At 40.1% G+C, this 14,129-nt stretch overlaps 2 protein-coding genes across 2 annotated transcripts; one reads left to right on the forward strand and one right to left on the reverse strand.

The window, feature by feature from the left end:
• Positions 1–608: 608 nt before the first annotated feature.
• btd (biotinidase) lies at positions 609–3,706 on the reverse strand. Its single transcript, XM_074686787.1, has 6 exons — positions 3,185–3,706; positions 2,350–2,499; positions 2,086–2,237; positions 1,822–1,999; positions 1,168–1,746; positions 609–1,077 (listed from the first exon to the last, which is right to left on the reverse strand). Exons 1-6 carry the CDS (start codon positions 3,401–3,403, stop codon positions 805–807), a joined length of 1,551 nt encoding a protein of 516 aa, XP_074542888.1. The 5' UTR covers positions 3,404–3,706; the 3' UTR covers positions 609–804.
• An 845-nt stretch (positions 3,707–4,551) lies between these two features.
• LOC141803215 (biotinidase-like) lies at positions 4,552–8,895 on the forward strand. Its single transcript, XM_074687174.1, has 6 exons — positions 4,552–4,731; positions 7,229–7,378; positions 7,499–7,650; positions 7,735–7,912; positions 7,987–8,550; positions 8,626–8,895. The coding sequence occupies exons 1-6, from the start codon at positions 4,678–4,680 to the stop codon at positions 8,893–8,895; spliced, it is 1,368 nt and encodes a 455-aa protein (XP_074543275.1). The 5' UTR covers positions 4,552–4,677.
• Positions 8,896–14,129: the final 5,234 nt, after the last annotated feature.

The following is a 14,129-nucleotide window of genomic DNA, read 5'->3' on the forward strand; positions in this document are numbered from 1 at the left end:
TGATGAGTGATTATCTATCTATCTATCTATCTATCTATCTATCTATCTATCTATCTATCTATCTATCTATCTATCTATCTATCTATCTATCTATCTATCTATGTCTATATCTATATATGTCTATATCTATATATGTCTATATCTATATATATATGTATATGTGTGTGTGTGTGTGTGTATATATATATATATATATATATATAAATAAATAGATAGATAGATAGATAGATAGATAGATAGATAGATAGATAGATAGATAGATAGATAGATAGATAGATAGATAGATAGATAGATAGATATGAGCAGGCTACACGCACTGCTCATCAGGTAAAAGCTGCAAGTATCAAATCATTAACTCAAAGGGTCCTCACAACAGGTGAGTGAACTTTCAGAGGTCACAGATGTTATCATCTGTTATTAATTACTAACCACCTAAAGAAACCCAAGTCCTGAGGATCAACAGACACCCCCCTGAACATGACGGTTATTTGTATAATTGACTAGTAAAATAAAGGGATAGTAGAAAATCTCTGCTGCCCCCCCCCCCTGCATTATTTTGACTCTCTTTGTATGTGAAGTAAACACAGAGCAATAATAATCCTATGGAAACCTTGTTTTTATTGTGTCAGTGTAAGTGTACAGTTGGTCTAAGTACTGTGGAGGCTAACTGTTCACACCTAAGGCCAAAAACCTACTGAAGCTGATTACTGCAACAGTAAATGTGTGCACAAACTTTACTCAGAAATTCTGAACAAATTTGAAAAAGTACCAATTTTCTTCTCCAGTCACAAATTCCAAAGCAGGTCATTCATTGTCCAGGTGATACATTCGACCATACAAACAAGCAGTGACCAGCCCACCAGTCATGTTGGAGTGTTTCATGGTCACTCTCCCATCTGCAGCTTTTTCAAAATGCTCTGGATCCTCCAGAACCATCCTGCTAGCCAAAACTGATGGGTACACATATCTGGTTCCAAACTTCCCCTCTAGCAGGAAGTCAATTTTTGACTCTGCCTCTTCTACGATCTGTCCGCAGGAGCTTGGGTCCCACCCTGCACAGCGGACCAGTGCACACACCTACACAACAGATTATGGTATCAGTGAAATAGGAAATGGTTGAATGACAAAATAATATAATTTTTATCATGCTGACGTTTTAGCTCATACCTGTAGGGCATAGCGTCCATTGACCACATGTGTTCCAGCAAATGCACCCAAAGCATACAGCTCCTTACTGCTTCCCTGTGGAAACCTCTGGTACTGCAGGTGACAGCAAAAGGTGCCATCACACACGTTGAGTCTCCCCTCTGTCTCATTCAGGAGGACAAATGTAAAGGGGTCGTACATCATGGATGAGGTGAAAGTAATGAGTGATGGTGGCGCTGTTGATGCATCAGAGCAGCTCTCATTGTGACAGAACCCATCGTCAGCCGCTGCAGGTGATGAGGACTCAGAGTTCAACACACCCTCCTCTTTAGCCTGCTGCCCCAACCACTCTGGATCTAAGACTGGCACCCTGGCCACCAGCAGCCTGCCCTCCTCTGGGTCTCCATTCTTTGCATGGTGGTAGGTGGCTGTAAAAGGGGTGTAGATACCACTTCCGGTCATAATTAGGTGATCACTCCGAATATTGGCTGCCAGCAGGGTGACATTAGCACCCAAGCTGAGTGCTCGCTGGAACTGGATTGTGTCTAGTAAGGGGAGTTGGTTCATCCAGGCTGTGGGGTACACCAGCTGACGTACACCCTGAAAATGTCAGAAAAGAGTTAGAGGTTACAAAAATGGAGTATCAAACATAGAAAACTAAGGTACTTTTTTTACCTTCTCCACCAAGGTTACTGTGGGCTCTTGGAAGAGGATATCAAAGCATATAAGAAGTCCAAACTTTCCCGCAAAAGGTGTGTCAAATGTAATAATTTCAGGCTGTGGTGGCTTGTCAAAGGCTTTTTCGAAGTAGGGGTTGTGTTTGTGGTATCGTGCGACCAGGAGACCATCTGAGCTGAAAAAAGGAAGATATGTTCATTAGTTCATTTCAATTAGGAGTCTGTGCTGTGGGGAAGCTATAGCAGTTTATTCAAACCTTACCTAAAAACCACGTTGGTGTTGAACTGCCAGCGTCCATCAGGGGGGCAGGAGGAGGTGGGATCAGTGGACAGAGGGCAGGGCTGAAGGTCAGCCATATTTGCCACAATGTAGAGGTTGTTTGAACGAGCCATACAGCTCAACCGCTGCAGAACCTGACAACAACCATGCTTAAATATGGATCATGCTTGCTGGCTGTTATTACAGGAGCTTTTTGGCATTTCTTATTCATTAAAAAACATAAAACATGAGTGTAGTAGTGCGCACCTCAGTGTTGTTGTATTTATCGGGTTCTGTGCAGGGGTTCCAGCTCTCTTGCTGGGGGTCAGGAACCGTTTCTAGGTAACTGGAGATGGATGAACGGCTAAAGTTGAACCCCTGGATACCATCTTCTGGAAACACCAGGATCTGAGCACCCTGATCAAGACACAACAGACAGGATATAGGTATAATCATTTCAACTCACAATGATCACACTCTATAACAAAAATATTTTCTGATTAAAGTTGAGATTAAGACCTCTGAAAAACACTTCTTTACAGATGGACTTTGCCTCTTTCATGACTTACCTGCCATCTCATGTTTAAGGGGCTGCATATTTATGGATTAAGCTGGGACTTCTTATTTTGTTCAAACAGTCAAACATACAATTCACTTTTGTATTCAGGGGTGTTCATTGATCCTTGACACTCCAATAACTTCAGCTGGTTTGCAATTCAAAATAGATGATAATGTCTGTGACCTCTGACAGTTCACTCAGCTGTTCTTAAAACCTTTTGAGTTAAAAATTAACAATTATGAGGTGTTTTCTGATAAAAAAAAAAAAAAAAAAAAAAAGTAAAAAGTTGAACAAAGTTGATGTGCAGTAAAAGTTTACCTTTGCCTTGAGTTGCGCCATTTCTAGGGACATATGGTCCCTTTTGCAAGCCCCAGTTTAAACCTGACAGAATGAACTACGTTATTATCATAATTATTATTATTATTATTGTTATTATTATTATTTATTTTTTAGTTTTAGAACTAGATAGAAAATGGTTGCAGGGTCTTTGTATCTTTGATCCAGGTGCCATACGTGTCTAACTCTTAAATCTGCAGTCCCCACCTGCTGAGCAGCGCGTGCAGCCTGCTCCTCGTAGATGTCCAGATTTTTCTGCACGTGCAGCAGAGCAGCGGGGCGGGACAGGGGCACGCGAGGCTCCGGATTCAGGATCACACTGTGTTCGTACACAGCAGCGACGTACGAAGGGTTCACACCGGGTTCCAGTTTGACTCCAGCCGAAGTCAAAGAAAAACTGACCAAAACTACAGCCAACGAAAGCATCGTTTCTTCAGACAAAAATATGACCAGCTATCACCAAGTCCCTGTGGTCAGAGAGCACCCTATCATGATCACTTCACCTGAGAGGTGTAAAGTCCCACTCGTAGACAGGGTAAACCCAGATAGGCAGTATCCAAGTTTCAAGCTGTTATGACGCCAACACTGTTCATCTACTGCAGAATACTGGGGCTATCCAAACATATCGATCCGTCAGAAAATGTATTTCATTTAATATGACAGTGATATCAATATCATTGTGTACTGCAGCAAAATGATAACGGAAACGGCGGTGGTAACTCAGGAACTTCGCGTAAACAAAGTTTTATTTTGAAGTAACAACACAGGAAATATCCTGCAAACCGGAAGCACTAGATATTTCAAATAATAAGCCCTTTTAGATAAAAGTGGCAGATCAAAGTCACTGTGCAGTCAAAGGGAGTGTTTCAGACAGAGGCTGAAATAAAAGTTTTCTTAAACACGAGTGTGAGAATTAAGGGGTTCTGTTTAAATTACGTTAACATTTAAATTACACAGTTTCATAAACACGAACACACAATTGTATTGTTTGCTAGGCTGAGTTATTTGTGAATACCAATGTCTCAGTTTGTACTCTGGACCTCTGGAGTACATAAAAAAACGATGGCTATCTCAGTTCTTGTAGGTGTTGCGCCATTAAGTGACTGTCTGCCAGAAACTGAGTAAAAGGCCGCGGGAGCGCGCGCAGCTGGGTGTATTGCTCAGTTTCTCTCGGTGTTTCTGCACCTGTTTAACCTGACACGCCAGACGGACAGTTTGATATACCCGCCAATCAGGGATGTCCGTCTGCTCTGCAAGGTTAGCAGCTGTTCCCCTCGACATGAAACTTTGTTTATGTTTGATAGTAATTAATCCGTTAAAACACTAACATGTCACATAAATGTACCCTTTCTGTTAGCATTAACACATTATCACGTCTATTTGCGTGTTATACCAGTTTCACGCCCAGGGGAACAGCTGTAGACCGGAGACACAGAGAGAAACTGTGTAATACAACTTCCGCAGACTACGCGCGCTCCCGCGGCCTTTTAATCAGTTTCTGCCAGACAGTCATTTTAAAGCACAACACCCGTGAAGACAACATGATACCACTCGGCATCATTATAATTTTTTCTTTAACACCTGTTGTTTTAACACAGCCTGAAACAGACGCCTCATATATTGCTGCCGTGTATGAGCACAACATAATTGTGAACCCTGAGCCTCGTGTCCCACTGTCCCGAGATGCTGCACTTCAACACATGAAGAAAAACTTGGACATCTATGAAGAGCAGGCTGCACGAGCGGCTCAGCAGGTAAGGTGGAGAGCACTGATTGGAGGGTTAGGAGTTTATCATTATTATTATTATTATTATTATTATTATTATTATTATTATTATTATTATTATTGTTGTTGTTGTTGTTGTTGTTGTTGTTGTTGTTGTTGTTTATCTAATTATATTTACTTGTGTAAAACATACAACCATCTGTATGGATGGATCGATGTGATTGATTTGCCTGTCAAAAGTTTTCTTTTTTCTTTTCTTCTTCTTCTTTTTTTTTTTTACATTTCAAACTTTGTGAAAGCACATTTATCCAGATCTTAACATGAACATCATACATGTTGATGGATTGCCAGCATATTCATTCATGCGAACTAGCTTTAGCTAAAGATTAGCCTGATTTGCTAAGCTAGGCTATTTTTTTTCACCAAAATGTTGATGTTGGAGTAAAGTGGGTCCAATAATTTGGGGTAAATTGAGCCAGTAAGTAAACTCTGTCAGATGGTATTAAGCACATGTTACTGAGACTGCCCCTCATGTTTGAACAGTACTTTCCCAAACTAGGGCTTCACAAGTACAATAACTAAAATATCTTACAATTAAAATGTGATTCATGTTTTGTTAGTGGAGTTATTGCTTTCCCATTCTTATCATTGAGTAACCATTTTGGACCATGATGAAGTGACAGAGTTCAAAGTTCAAACCAAACCAAGTTCAAACCAAACAAAAATGTTTATAAATCATTTGCAGACAGGATCTCTTCGTCAATACCTAGGATAACAAATTTAACTCTTCTTTTAGTTAAAAGCTATTTCTCCTTGACTTTAACCTATTATTTTGTTCATTCACCCAAAAATTAAATCTTTGAGTGCTCTGTTCTTATTCTATAAAGTTTTGTTGTGGTGTGGTTGATGTTACATGCAGACTTAGATCTCACATTGTCTTACACTGACGCCAGTGGCGAACTTAGCCATTTGGGGCTCAGGATGAACAGCCCCATTTAGGGGCCCCTGCATCTGCCAGTCCTTATAGCTGTTGCTGTTAATCCAATATTTTTTAATACATACAAATAAACAAAAATAAAAGCTATTTATTGAAGTGTGGGCTCACATAATTCATGCCCCCTTTATGAGTCAGTGCCCTGGTTTGGGCACCCCAGTCTAAAAAGTCTGGACACACCCCTGTCAGTCCAAGACCAGTCTCGATAACTGCTCCTTTCTTCTCTTGGAGTTAATGCCAGTTGGAGAAACCAAATCATTTGTGCATTGTCACCAATGACTGGGCTGAAGTGTGCAGAAAAAAAATGTCAGAAACAAAACAAATGTATTAATAATAATAATAGTATAGAAAATAGCAATTGACGCACGTAGGCAAGTAGATAAGAAATTTACTTGCACTGTCTCAAATTTTAAGGCCAAAAAGGAACCATTCAGGATTAGTCTGGAGCCCTGCCAGCGTCCATCAGGACATGACTGATAAATCAAATTAGATATCCACATGCTGCTATTGTGAAGAGATTTTTATAAAAACAATAATTATTAGGACAATTTGAGTCAAGTTACAGAGTTGTTTTTGTTGTTTGCAGCCCTGTTGAATCTAACATAGTTTCTTTTGGATCATGTCTTTGTCTTCTATTCTATTAAGCAAACTTATATAACAATTTATTTATTTTTCTAATTGTTGAATCTTTGGTTGTTTTTGCGCCCATTTAAGGGTTAGAAGTGTTCAGTTATTAACCATAGACTGTGTAATAAACTGGGTTTTTATGCTGTTCACAACCTCATCATCATAAAGATGCACGCTCATTAAGGCAACAGAAATGGAGTTTAGCTCCATTCATTGAGATGAGTTAGAGTTCTTTACCATGGAGTCATTCTCTGTCCCGTTCTGACCATTACAGAGCAACTGGTGTTTTGGAGTTAAGGGTGATGGTGCTGACTCTCAGCCAAACATGTCAGTGATTGTTGGCTGAGAGTCACCAGTTAACAGGGTCACACTTAATACTGAAACACCAGCGATGTCTTCATCCAACCTCAGTTAACCATGTTGTTGGTTTGTGTATTTAATGAAAAATTGGTTTTTGGGTTGAGGTTATGACCAAATATGGACTCACTATGGAGAGTAAATAAGTGAACCTAAAAATTATGATTAGCAGAAACAGATTTAAGACAACGTAAAAATACAGAATAATCAAAACTATTAGGTTATATTTAATAATAATAATATAAATATAATAATCCTAGCTAGTAATCTAGATGGTAGTGATCAAGTGACTTGTGTGTTTAAACTCTTCTCTCATGCTGCATATCACTTGACCAGCCATTGTAATATGTTGACTTTTGGAAAATGGAATACTCAAGGTAGCTTACTTTTTAGGTGTTTAATAGCTAAAAGTTGCTTTTGGTGCCATTCTGCGACAGTCGGATGACAGGGTTCTCTCTCAGGTTGGTTTGTATGAAGTGACTGAGAGATAGCCAAAAATTATGGCACCATTTCTTAACAATCTTTTCTCTTTTCTTTTCTCCGTCAGGGTGCTCAGATCCTGGTGTTCCCAGAAGATGGTATCCATGGGTTCAACTTCAGCCGTTCATCCATCTCTGGATATCTTGAAACAGTCCCTGACCCCCAGCAAGAGAGCTGGAACCCCTGCACAGATCCTGAGAAATACAACAACACTGAGGTTCAGAAAACATCTTTAGAAATGTTATACGCATGTATTCTGACATGACTCTGATATGCTACAAATCTGCCAACAGTGTTTTATAATAATGCTATAGATTTTAATTTGATTTTCTTTTAGGTTCTGCAGAGGTTGAGCTGTATGGCTCGTCACAACAACCTCTACATTGTGGCCAATATGGCTGGCATGCAGCCCTGCCCTCTGTCCACTGATCCCACCTCCTCCTGTCCCCTTAGTGGACGCTGGCAGTTTAACACCAATGTGGTTTTCAGGTAAAGACCTTCAAATGGAGAAGTCTGGCTGAAGTCCAGCATATGTATCAATTAATTTATTCCTAACTCAGAGCGTTCTATCAGGTCAGATGGTCTGCTGGTGGCTCGCTACCATAAAAACAACCTTTACTATGAGGACTCTTTTGACACTCCACCACAGCCTGAGATTATTACATTTGACACACCTTTTGCTGGGAAGTTTGGACTTCTTATATGCTTTGACATCCTCTTCCATAAACCCACAATAACCTTGGTGGAGAAGGTAAAAAACACACTCTACTCTGCTGTCCTGACTGTGATCTCCTTACAGAAGCCTAATGTTTCCACTTTTTTCAGGGTTTACGTCAGCTGGTCTACCCCACAGCCTGGATGAACTCGCTCCCCCTACTGGACTCGGTCCAGTTTCATCGTGCACTCAGCCTCGGTGCCAATGTGACCCTGCTTTCAGCTAACCTCCGCCATGATCAACTCAACATGGGGGGAAGTGGTATCTACACCCCTTTTTCAGCCACCTACCACCATGCAAAGAGAGGAGACCCAGAGGAGGGCAGGCTGCTGGTGGCCAGGGTGCCAGTCTTAGATTCAGAGTGGTTGGGTCAGCAGGCCAAAGAGGAGGGTGTGTTGAACTCTGAGTCCTCATCAACTACAGCAGCAGACTCATGTCACAGTGAGAGCTGCTCTGATGCATCAACAGCGCCACCATCACCCATTACTTTCACCTCATCCATGATGAACGACCCCTTTACATTTGTCCTCCTGAATGAGACAGAGGGGAGACTCAACGTGTGTGATGGCACCTTTTGCTGTCACCTGCAGTACCAGAGGTTTCCACATGGCAGCAGTAAGGAGCTGTATGCTTTAGGTGCATTTGCTGGGCTGCATAAACATTATGCCCTGCAGGTATGAGCAAGAAGCTTAGTAAATTTTTTAACATGCTTTGTGAAACTTATTTCACCTTGATCATCTGTATTGTAGGTGTGTGCACTGGTCCGCTGTGCAGGATTGGACCCAAGCTCCTGTGGACAGATCGTAGAAGAGGCAGAGTCAAAAATGGACTTCCTGCTAGAGGGGAAGTTTGGGACTAGATATGTGTACCCATCAGTTTTGGCTAGCAGGATGGTTCTGGAGGAGCCAGAGCATTTTGAAAAAGCTGCAGATGGAAGAGTGACCATGAAACACGCAAACATGACTAGTGGGCTGGTCACTGCCTGTTTGTACGGACGGATGTATCACCTGGACAATTAATGACCTGCTTTGGAAATTTTTGACTGGAGAAAAAAAAAAAGATACTTTAACAAATCGGTTCAGGTTTACTGAGTAAAGTTTGTGAATTTGACTAACATGGGAGCAGCAGCGCCATCTTTAAACTTTTCATTTGACAGCAGCATTTGAATCTAAATCACTTTGAATAGACAGATTTGATAATGTTTTGTCATGTAAATTTTAATAATTTTTGTTTTGCTAAAATTAGCAATAAACATTGGTCAGTATCTTCAACCAAATGAACTAATAGCTTAGCATGACCTGTAACCAGACAGGACCCTTCACACAGAAACATAACAAAGTTCCCTTTGTATCTGTCATAGTGACACGGGTGCATATCTGTCATCCTAGAGTCATCCGTGTTTCATATAATCTGTGAATGTCAACATTTAAGTTTTAGAAAAAATAAGACTTGTACCACTTGAACCTGTACTGTACATATCAGGTGTGTCCAGCGTTAACAGTTTCTGGCCTGTCTTGTATCCATCCAGTCTCTAGCTTGAAATGTTACTTGATAGTGGTAACTTTTCTGACACCTCCTGCTTAAAACCCGAAAAGTCAGAAGGATCGTTTAACTGATGATTTGTCTTTTCTGCTTTAAAATCTCACCTTAAAGACTACTCATTATGCTTTTGTTGTTCTTTGTGTGAGTTGTTTAAGCAGTGCTGCAATACGTGAGCATTAATTAACTGGATTTTTGCATAAATTGGTCATAAAATATGTTCTAATCTTCATCTTGCTCACAACAAAAAACAAAACAAAACACAGTCTGCTTAAGCTAACTCCACAATAGCAATTACATTCTGCTGTATTGAACAGACTATGTGAGCAATCACGGTGCAGGACAGGGAAGAAGTTTGTTTACCCTTGGATATAACAACTAGTTGACCCTCCTTTGGCAGTAACTTAATGTTTCCTGTATTTGCAGATCAGAACTGCACAATGGTCGGGAGGAATTTTTGAAGATCTTTTCTGGTAAGTTAAACTCCCTGGATGTGAAACCCTCTCGTAGGGTCATACCTCGGGATGGGTACATTTTACATTTGTGATTATACGATACCAATCCCCTGTACCTGAGCGAATCTGAGTGGAGCCGAGTGACAAAAAGAAAAATATTTCTTTTCTTTCGAGAGTCTTATCACTTCTTGATCCAACCTCCCAACATATTTCACAATCTCTGAAATAAATACACAAGAACGGCAGCTGTCAATCATCGTTAAACGTGATGGAAAGCCTGGTTTTTAACCTTGCATAACTGTATAACTAATGAAAACGAAACTCTTCAGACTGGTTGAAGCCAGTCTGTTTTTGATGTACTATTGTGCTTTGAATCATTGTCCTGTTGCATTTGCCATCTCCTGTTGAGCCTAAGTACATAAACATACACTACATACACACATATTTACTTTGAGACAGGAGCTTTTGAAACCTTTAGAAAATTACTTTATTAGTAATTATGGTTGAGATTTTGAGAAAATAACAGAAAAATTGTTATCCTTGTAAACAGGGCTTGACATTAACACCGGCCAACCGGCCAAATGCTCGGCAGTGGCTGGTAACACCGCCGCTCCCACTGGCCACTTTGGCAGGTTGAATTTTATCTCAAACATGGAGAAGAGAGACAAGCAAAAAGATGACTGATGATGAAAGCTCTGAGGAAATTTAATTTACCTCTCTTCATTGTAATTCTCATGAAAAAAGAAATGATTTTCTGATTACAATCGTTAATAAATATTTAAGCAGACAGTGTCTCTTGCTGAGTTTTTATCAGTTCAATTAATCCCCTTTACCATTGTATTATAAGCAATAACAAACTACTATTTTAATTACTATGTCTTAATTGACTGCATATTTTCATATGAAAGGAGTACAATGTTACACACAGCTTTGTCAGAGCTGAATACCTGATTAAGGACCTGTGGATTTTAACATTGATGTAGTCTTGTTTTGAGTGTGCATAGGGGTCATTTACATTTAAAGAGGTTGTAAATCTTTTTTAAGTAAACTTTAGCATGTTATCATCGGCTTTAATCATATTGAACATAATTATCCAACAACAAATAGTGGCCAGTGAAAATACTGAGTGGCTAGTAACTCAGGGATACCACTAGCCACAGTGGCTGGTGAGCAAAAAAGTTAATGTCAAGCCTTGCTTGTAAATTAACAAATCAAATGTTCGGATGCATGACCATGATGGCCTAACGTACGTAACGTTTGAATTAGCTCACTGAAAATAAACGAAGCTTTTATTTTGAAACGCCCAAAAGGAAACAGAGAAACTTACCGTTCTGCTCTGGTGAGAGCTATGGGTGAGAGTTAGCATTCAGAAGACCTGTGGTTGTACAATAGAAGTCATTCCGGACTTTGTGTGTTTGCACTGGGGAGTGATAACTGCCAAAGGACTGCTGCTTTGTTTTTCAAAGCTTTTCTGTCTGACGCATTCTCACGGTCTGTGCTAACCAGGACTTCTGTTAGCATTAGCATTTGCAAACACCCCCTGGTGCAATGTCAAACCCATCTGATGGAGAGCCCCGAAAACAACGACCACTGCCACTGGGGCACATGGTGATACAACACTGCTTGAGCTGTCATGTTGTCAGTGGAGGGGGTCTGCTGTTTGCTGGAGCCTATGTTTGCAGTATAGCTCGGAGGGTAATGAAACCAGGTCGTCTCCTGAGAACACGCACAATGGTTCAGCTATACTTTGGTTCTGGTAAGCAGCTTTAATCCCAGACACCGAATCTATCTTCACGCGTTGGCAAAACAACGAATGTTTCTTGTTTTTGTCTTTTAGGCCTGATTGCCTGGGGCTTAGTTATCATAACTTTGCCGTGGTTGATGCCGCCGCCGTCGAAATGAGACCCATGAGAAGTGTTGAAGAGGCGTGTGTGTGTGGTGTGTGTGTGTGTGTGTGTGTGTGTGTGTGTGTGTGTGTGTGTGTGTGTGTGTGTGTGTGTGTGTGTGTGTGTGTGTGTGTGTGTGTGTATTTGAAAGGGTTCCTTCACTGACAGCATACCAACAATATCCCCCAACCCAAAGAAACTGCTTCTGACTGTGGACAACATGTGTTCAGTGTGTTCAGTAGCCTCTGACAAAATCAGTAAAGATTTTTGATGGTATTATGCATTCTGCAACACTGGACGTTTTTGATTTAATAAAAAAGTTAAAGAGATCTTACATTTCATCAATGATACCATTTAACATCTGTTACCTCAACATCTCTCACAAGCTCTGGATACGAGCAGTATGGGAGCATCCAGTAGACATTTACCCAGTGAGAGATAATGTGTGGTGAGCAGGTGGACGTCCAAATTTAAATCATTCAGGATGAGACCAGAAACAGACTCATGAGCACACATATAGTTGCATGAAAAATGATGCAAATGCTTTGGAAGTACTTGGATTTCTGCATAAATAAGTCATAAAATGTATTTTGATCATCAAAGTCACAACAATAGACAAACACTGCCTACTTAAACTAGAACCAGTTAGCATGTACTAGAGATGATACTCCAGGATTCATCTTCGCCTCATCGAGCACTTTGCGCTGTGCTCTTACAGGACGGCCACTCCCAGGGTGAGTTTCAACAGTGCTGAACTTACTCTGTTAGGTTTCAGGGTAGCTTTATTTTAAATTCTGCAACATGTGCGACACATACAGAGGGTTGAAATTGAGATACTCAAAGGCCCATGATGCTAAGGTAAACATATAGTAAAAATAGTAAACATCAGAATGAAAATCAGGAGTATAGTATAAAACAGTAGTTCTCAAATGGGGGTACCCGAGATCCCAAATTTATATTAAAAAATGCAACCAAGTAAATTCCTTTTAAACTATTTGTTCAATCAATGTTCAAATCAAATTTGAGTAAGTTTAAAATAATATCATATCCAGAAGGTTATTTAATTCTGTGAAACCCCACAAAAAATAAGTCTCCCTTATACCAGGATAACGACACAAATAACTGCGCCGTGGATGAAATGTAGCAGCAGTGCTGCTGAAAACACAGGGACACGCTAAAGAAGGCCAAATTAGAATCTGCAAAATTCTATCAGTATTTGGGAAAAATACTTAATGAGATTTACTTCCACAAGCTGCTAGGCTTTCAAAGAGACCTTTGTTAACCTTACCACCTGTATGCAAGTCGACAGATCTTAACTGCAAGTCTTCTGAGAGCTCTCTTGTGCAAAGCATGGGTCAAATCAGACAATGCTTCTTGAGAACAGTTAACTTAAAACTGATATGTGTGTGTATGTGTGTTTGTATGTGTGTGTGTTCATAGGGCAGGAAAGCTTTAACCAACATTTCCAATCTGGTCTCATTAATTGGACTCCAGGCTGACTCCAATGAGCTCCTTGAGAAGTCATTAACCAAAGGTTCACATAGGTTCATTGTGGTATTATCTTAAGCAGACTGTTTTTGTTGTCATGACTTAGATGAAGATCAAAACACATTTTCTGACCAGCTTATACAGAAATCCAGGTACTTCAAACGGGTTTACCTACTTTGCCTTCAAGTCAGTGATCAGTGAGGTGAAAATGCACTCAGTAGCCCTGCTGCTGTATGAGTTGCTGTAGAGGATCCTTCTCTACCTTTTCTTTTGGTAATGCTGAAATGCTTATGTGGACACATCAATGCACAATTGCTCACACTCAAATCATTCACCACAAAGAGTCAATGAAACAGTGTAAACTGGGTTCGACACCCAGGCTGCTCCCACATTTGTGCTGGATAGCGATCACTATTTCCCAACTCAACTTGAGATCAGGGGTGGCTGCTTAGTTAAGACCTGTCAGATTAAAAAAAAAAAAAAAAAATTACATTTAATTACAGATTATAGTTGTGCAGGTTTATAAAGCACTTAGGTAATTTGCTTCTTTTAATTTATCTTTTTTGTGATGATGAAATTGCAGCATTTGCAGGGTTGCCTCTGAATAAATGTAAAAAGAAAAAAAAATCTGGTTAGAAAAGGCTTAATTATCTTAAAGATGCTACGGGGAGGACCAGTTTTAATTGGACTGCCTTACCACTGTCTTATTTACACTGTTGTGATGACTTTTAGCAAGGACTTTGGAATTAAATGGAGATTGATTGGGAAAAAAAAATGTTCAAGACAACTTTTACTGGATACAACATGGCAAGATAAGGTATTTATCAACAGTTACGTAGTGCTACGGTTTGAAATGTGACATCAAGCATGTTGTAATCGCCAGCT

This window comes from Halichoeres trimaculatus, unplaced genomic scaffold (assembly GCF_033239565.1).
Source record: "Halichoeres trimaculatus isolate MK-OKI-2021-1 unplaced genomic scaffold, fHalTri1.1 fHalTri1_scaffold_14, whole genome shotgun sequence".
Lineage (NCBI taxonomy): Eukaryota > Metazoa > Chordata > Actinopteri > Labriformes > Labridae > Halichoeres > Halichoeres trimaculatus.

What these genes read in the sequence shown, in the direction of transcription:
- LOC141803215 (XM_074687174.1), top strand. Translation starts at nt 4,678, where the DNA reads ATGAAGAAAAACTTGGACATCTATGAAGAGCAGGCTGCACGAGCGGCT. An exon ending in CTGCACGAGCGGCTCAGCAG is followed by an intron (nt 4,732 to 7,228) that starts GTAAGGTGGAGA and finishes TTTCTCCGTCAG; the next exon opens with GGTGCTCAGATCCTGGTGTT. An exon ending in ATAAACATTATGCCCTGCAG is followed by an intron (nt 8,551 to 8,625) that starts GTATGAGCAAGA and finishes TCTGTATTGTAG; the next exon opens with GTGTGTGCACTGGTCCGCTG.
- btd (XM_074686787.1), bottom strand. Translation starts at nt 3,403, where the DNA reads ATGCTTTCGTTGGCTGTAGTTTTGGTCAGTTTTTCTTTGACTTCGGCT. An exon ending in CTGCACGCGCTGCTCAGCAG is followed by an intron (nt 2,500 to 3,184) that starts GTGGGGACTGCA and finishes TGTCTTGATCAG; the next exon opens with GGTGCTCAGATCCTGGTGTT. An exon ending in ATGGACGCTATGCCCTACAG is followed by an intron (nt 1,078 to 1,167) that starts GTATGAGCTAAA and finishes TCTGTTGTGTAG; the next exon opens with GTGTGTGCACTGGTCCGCTG.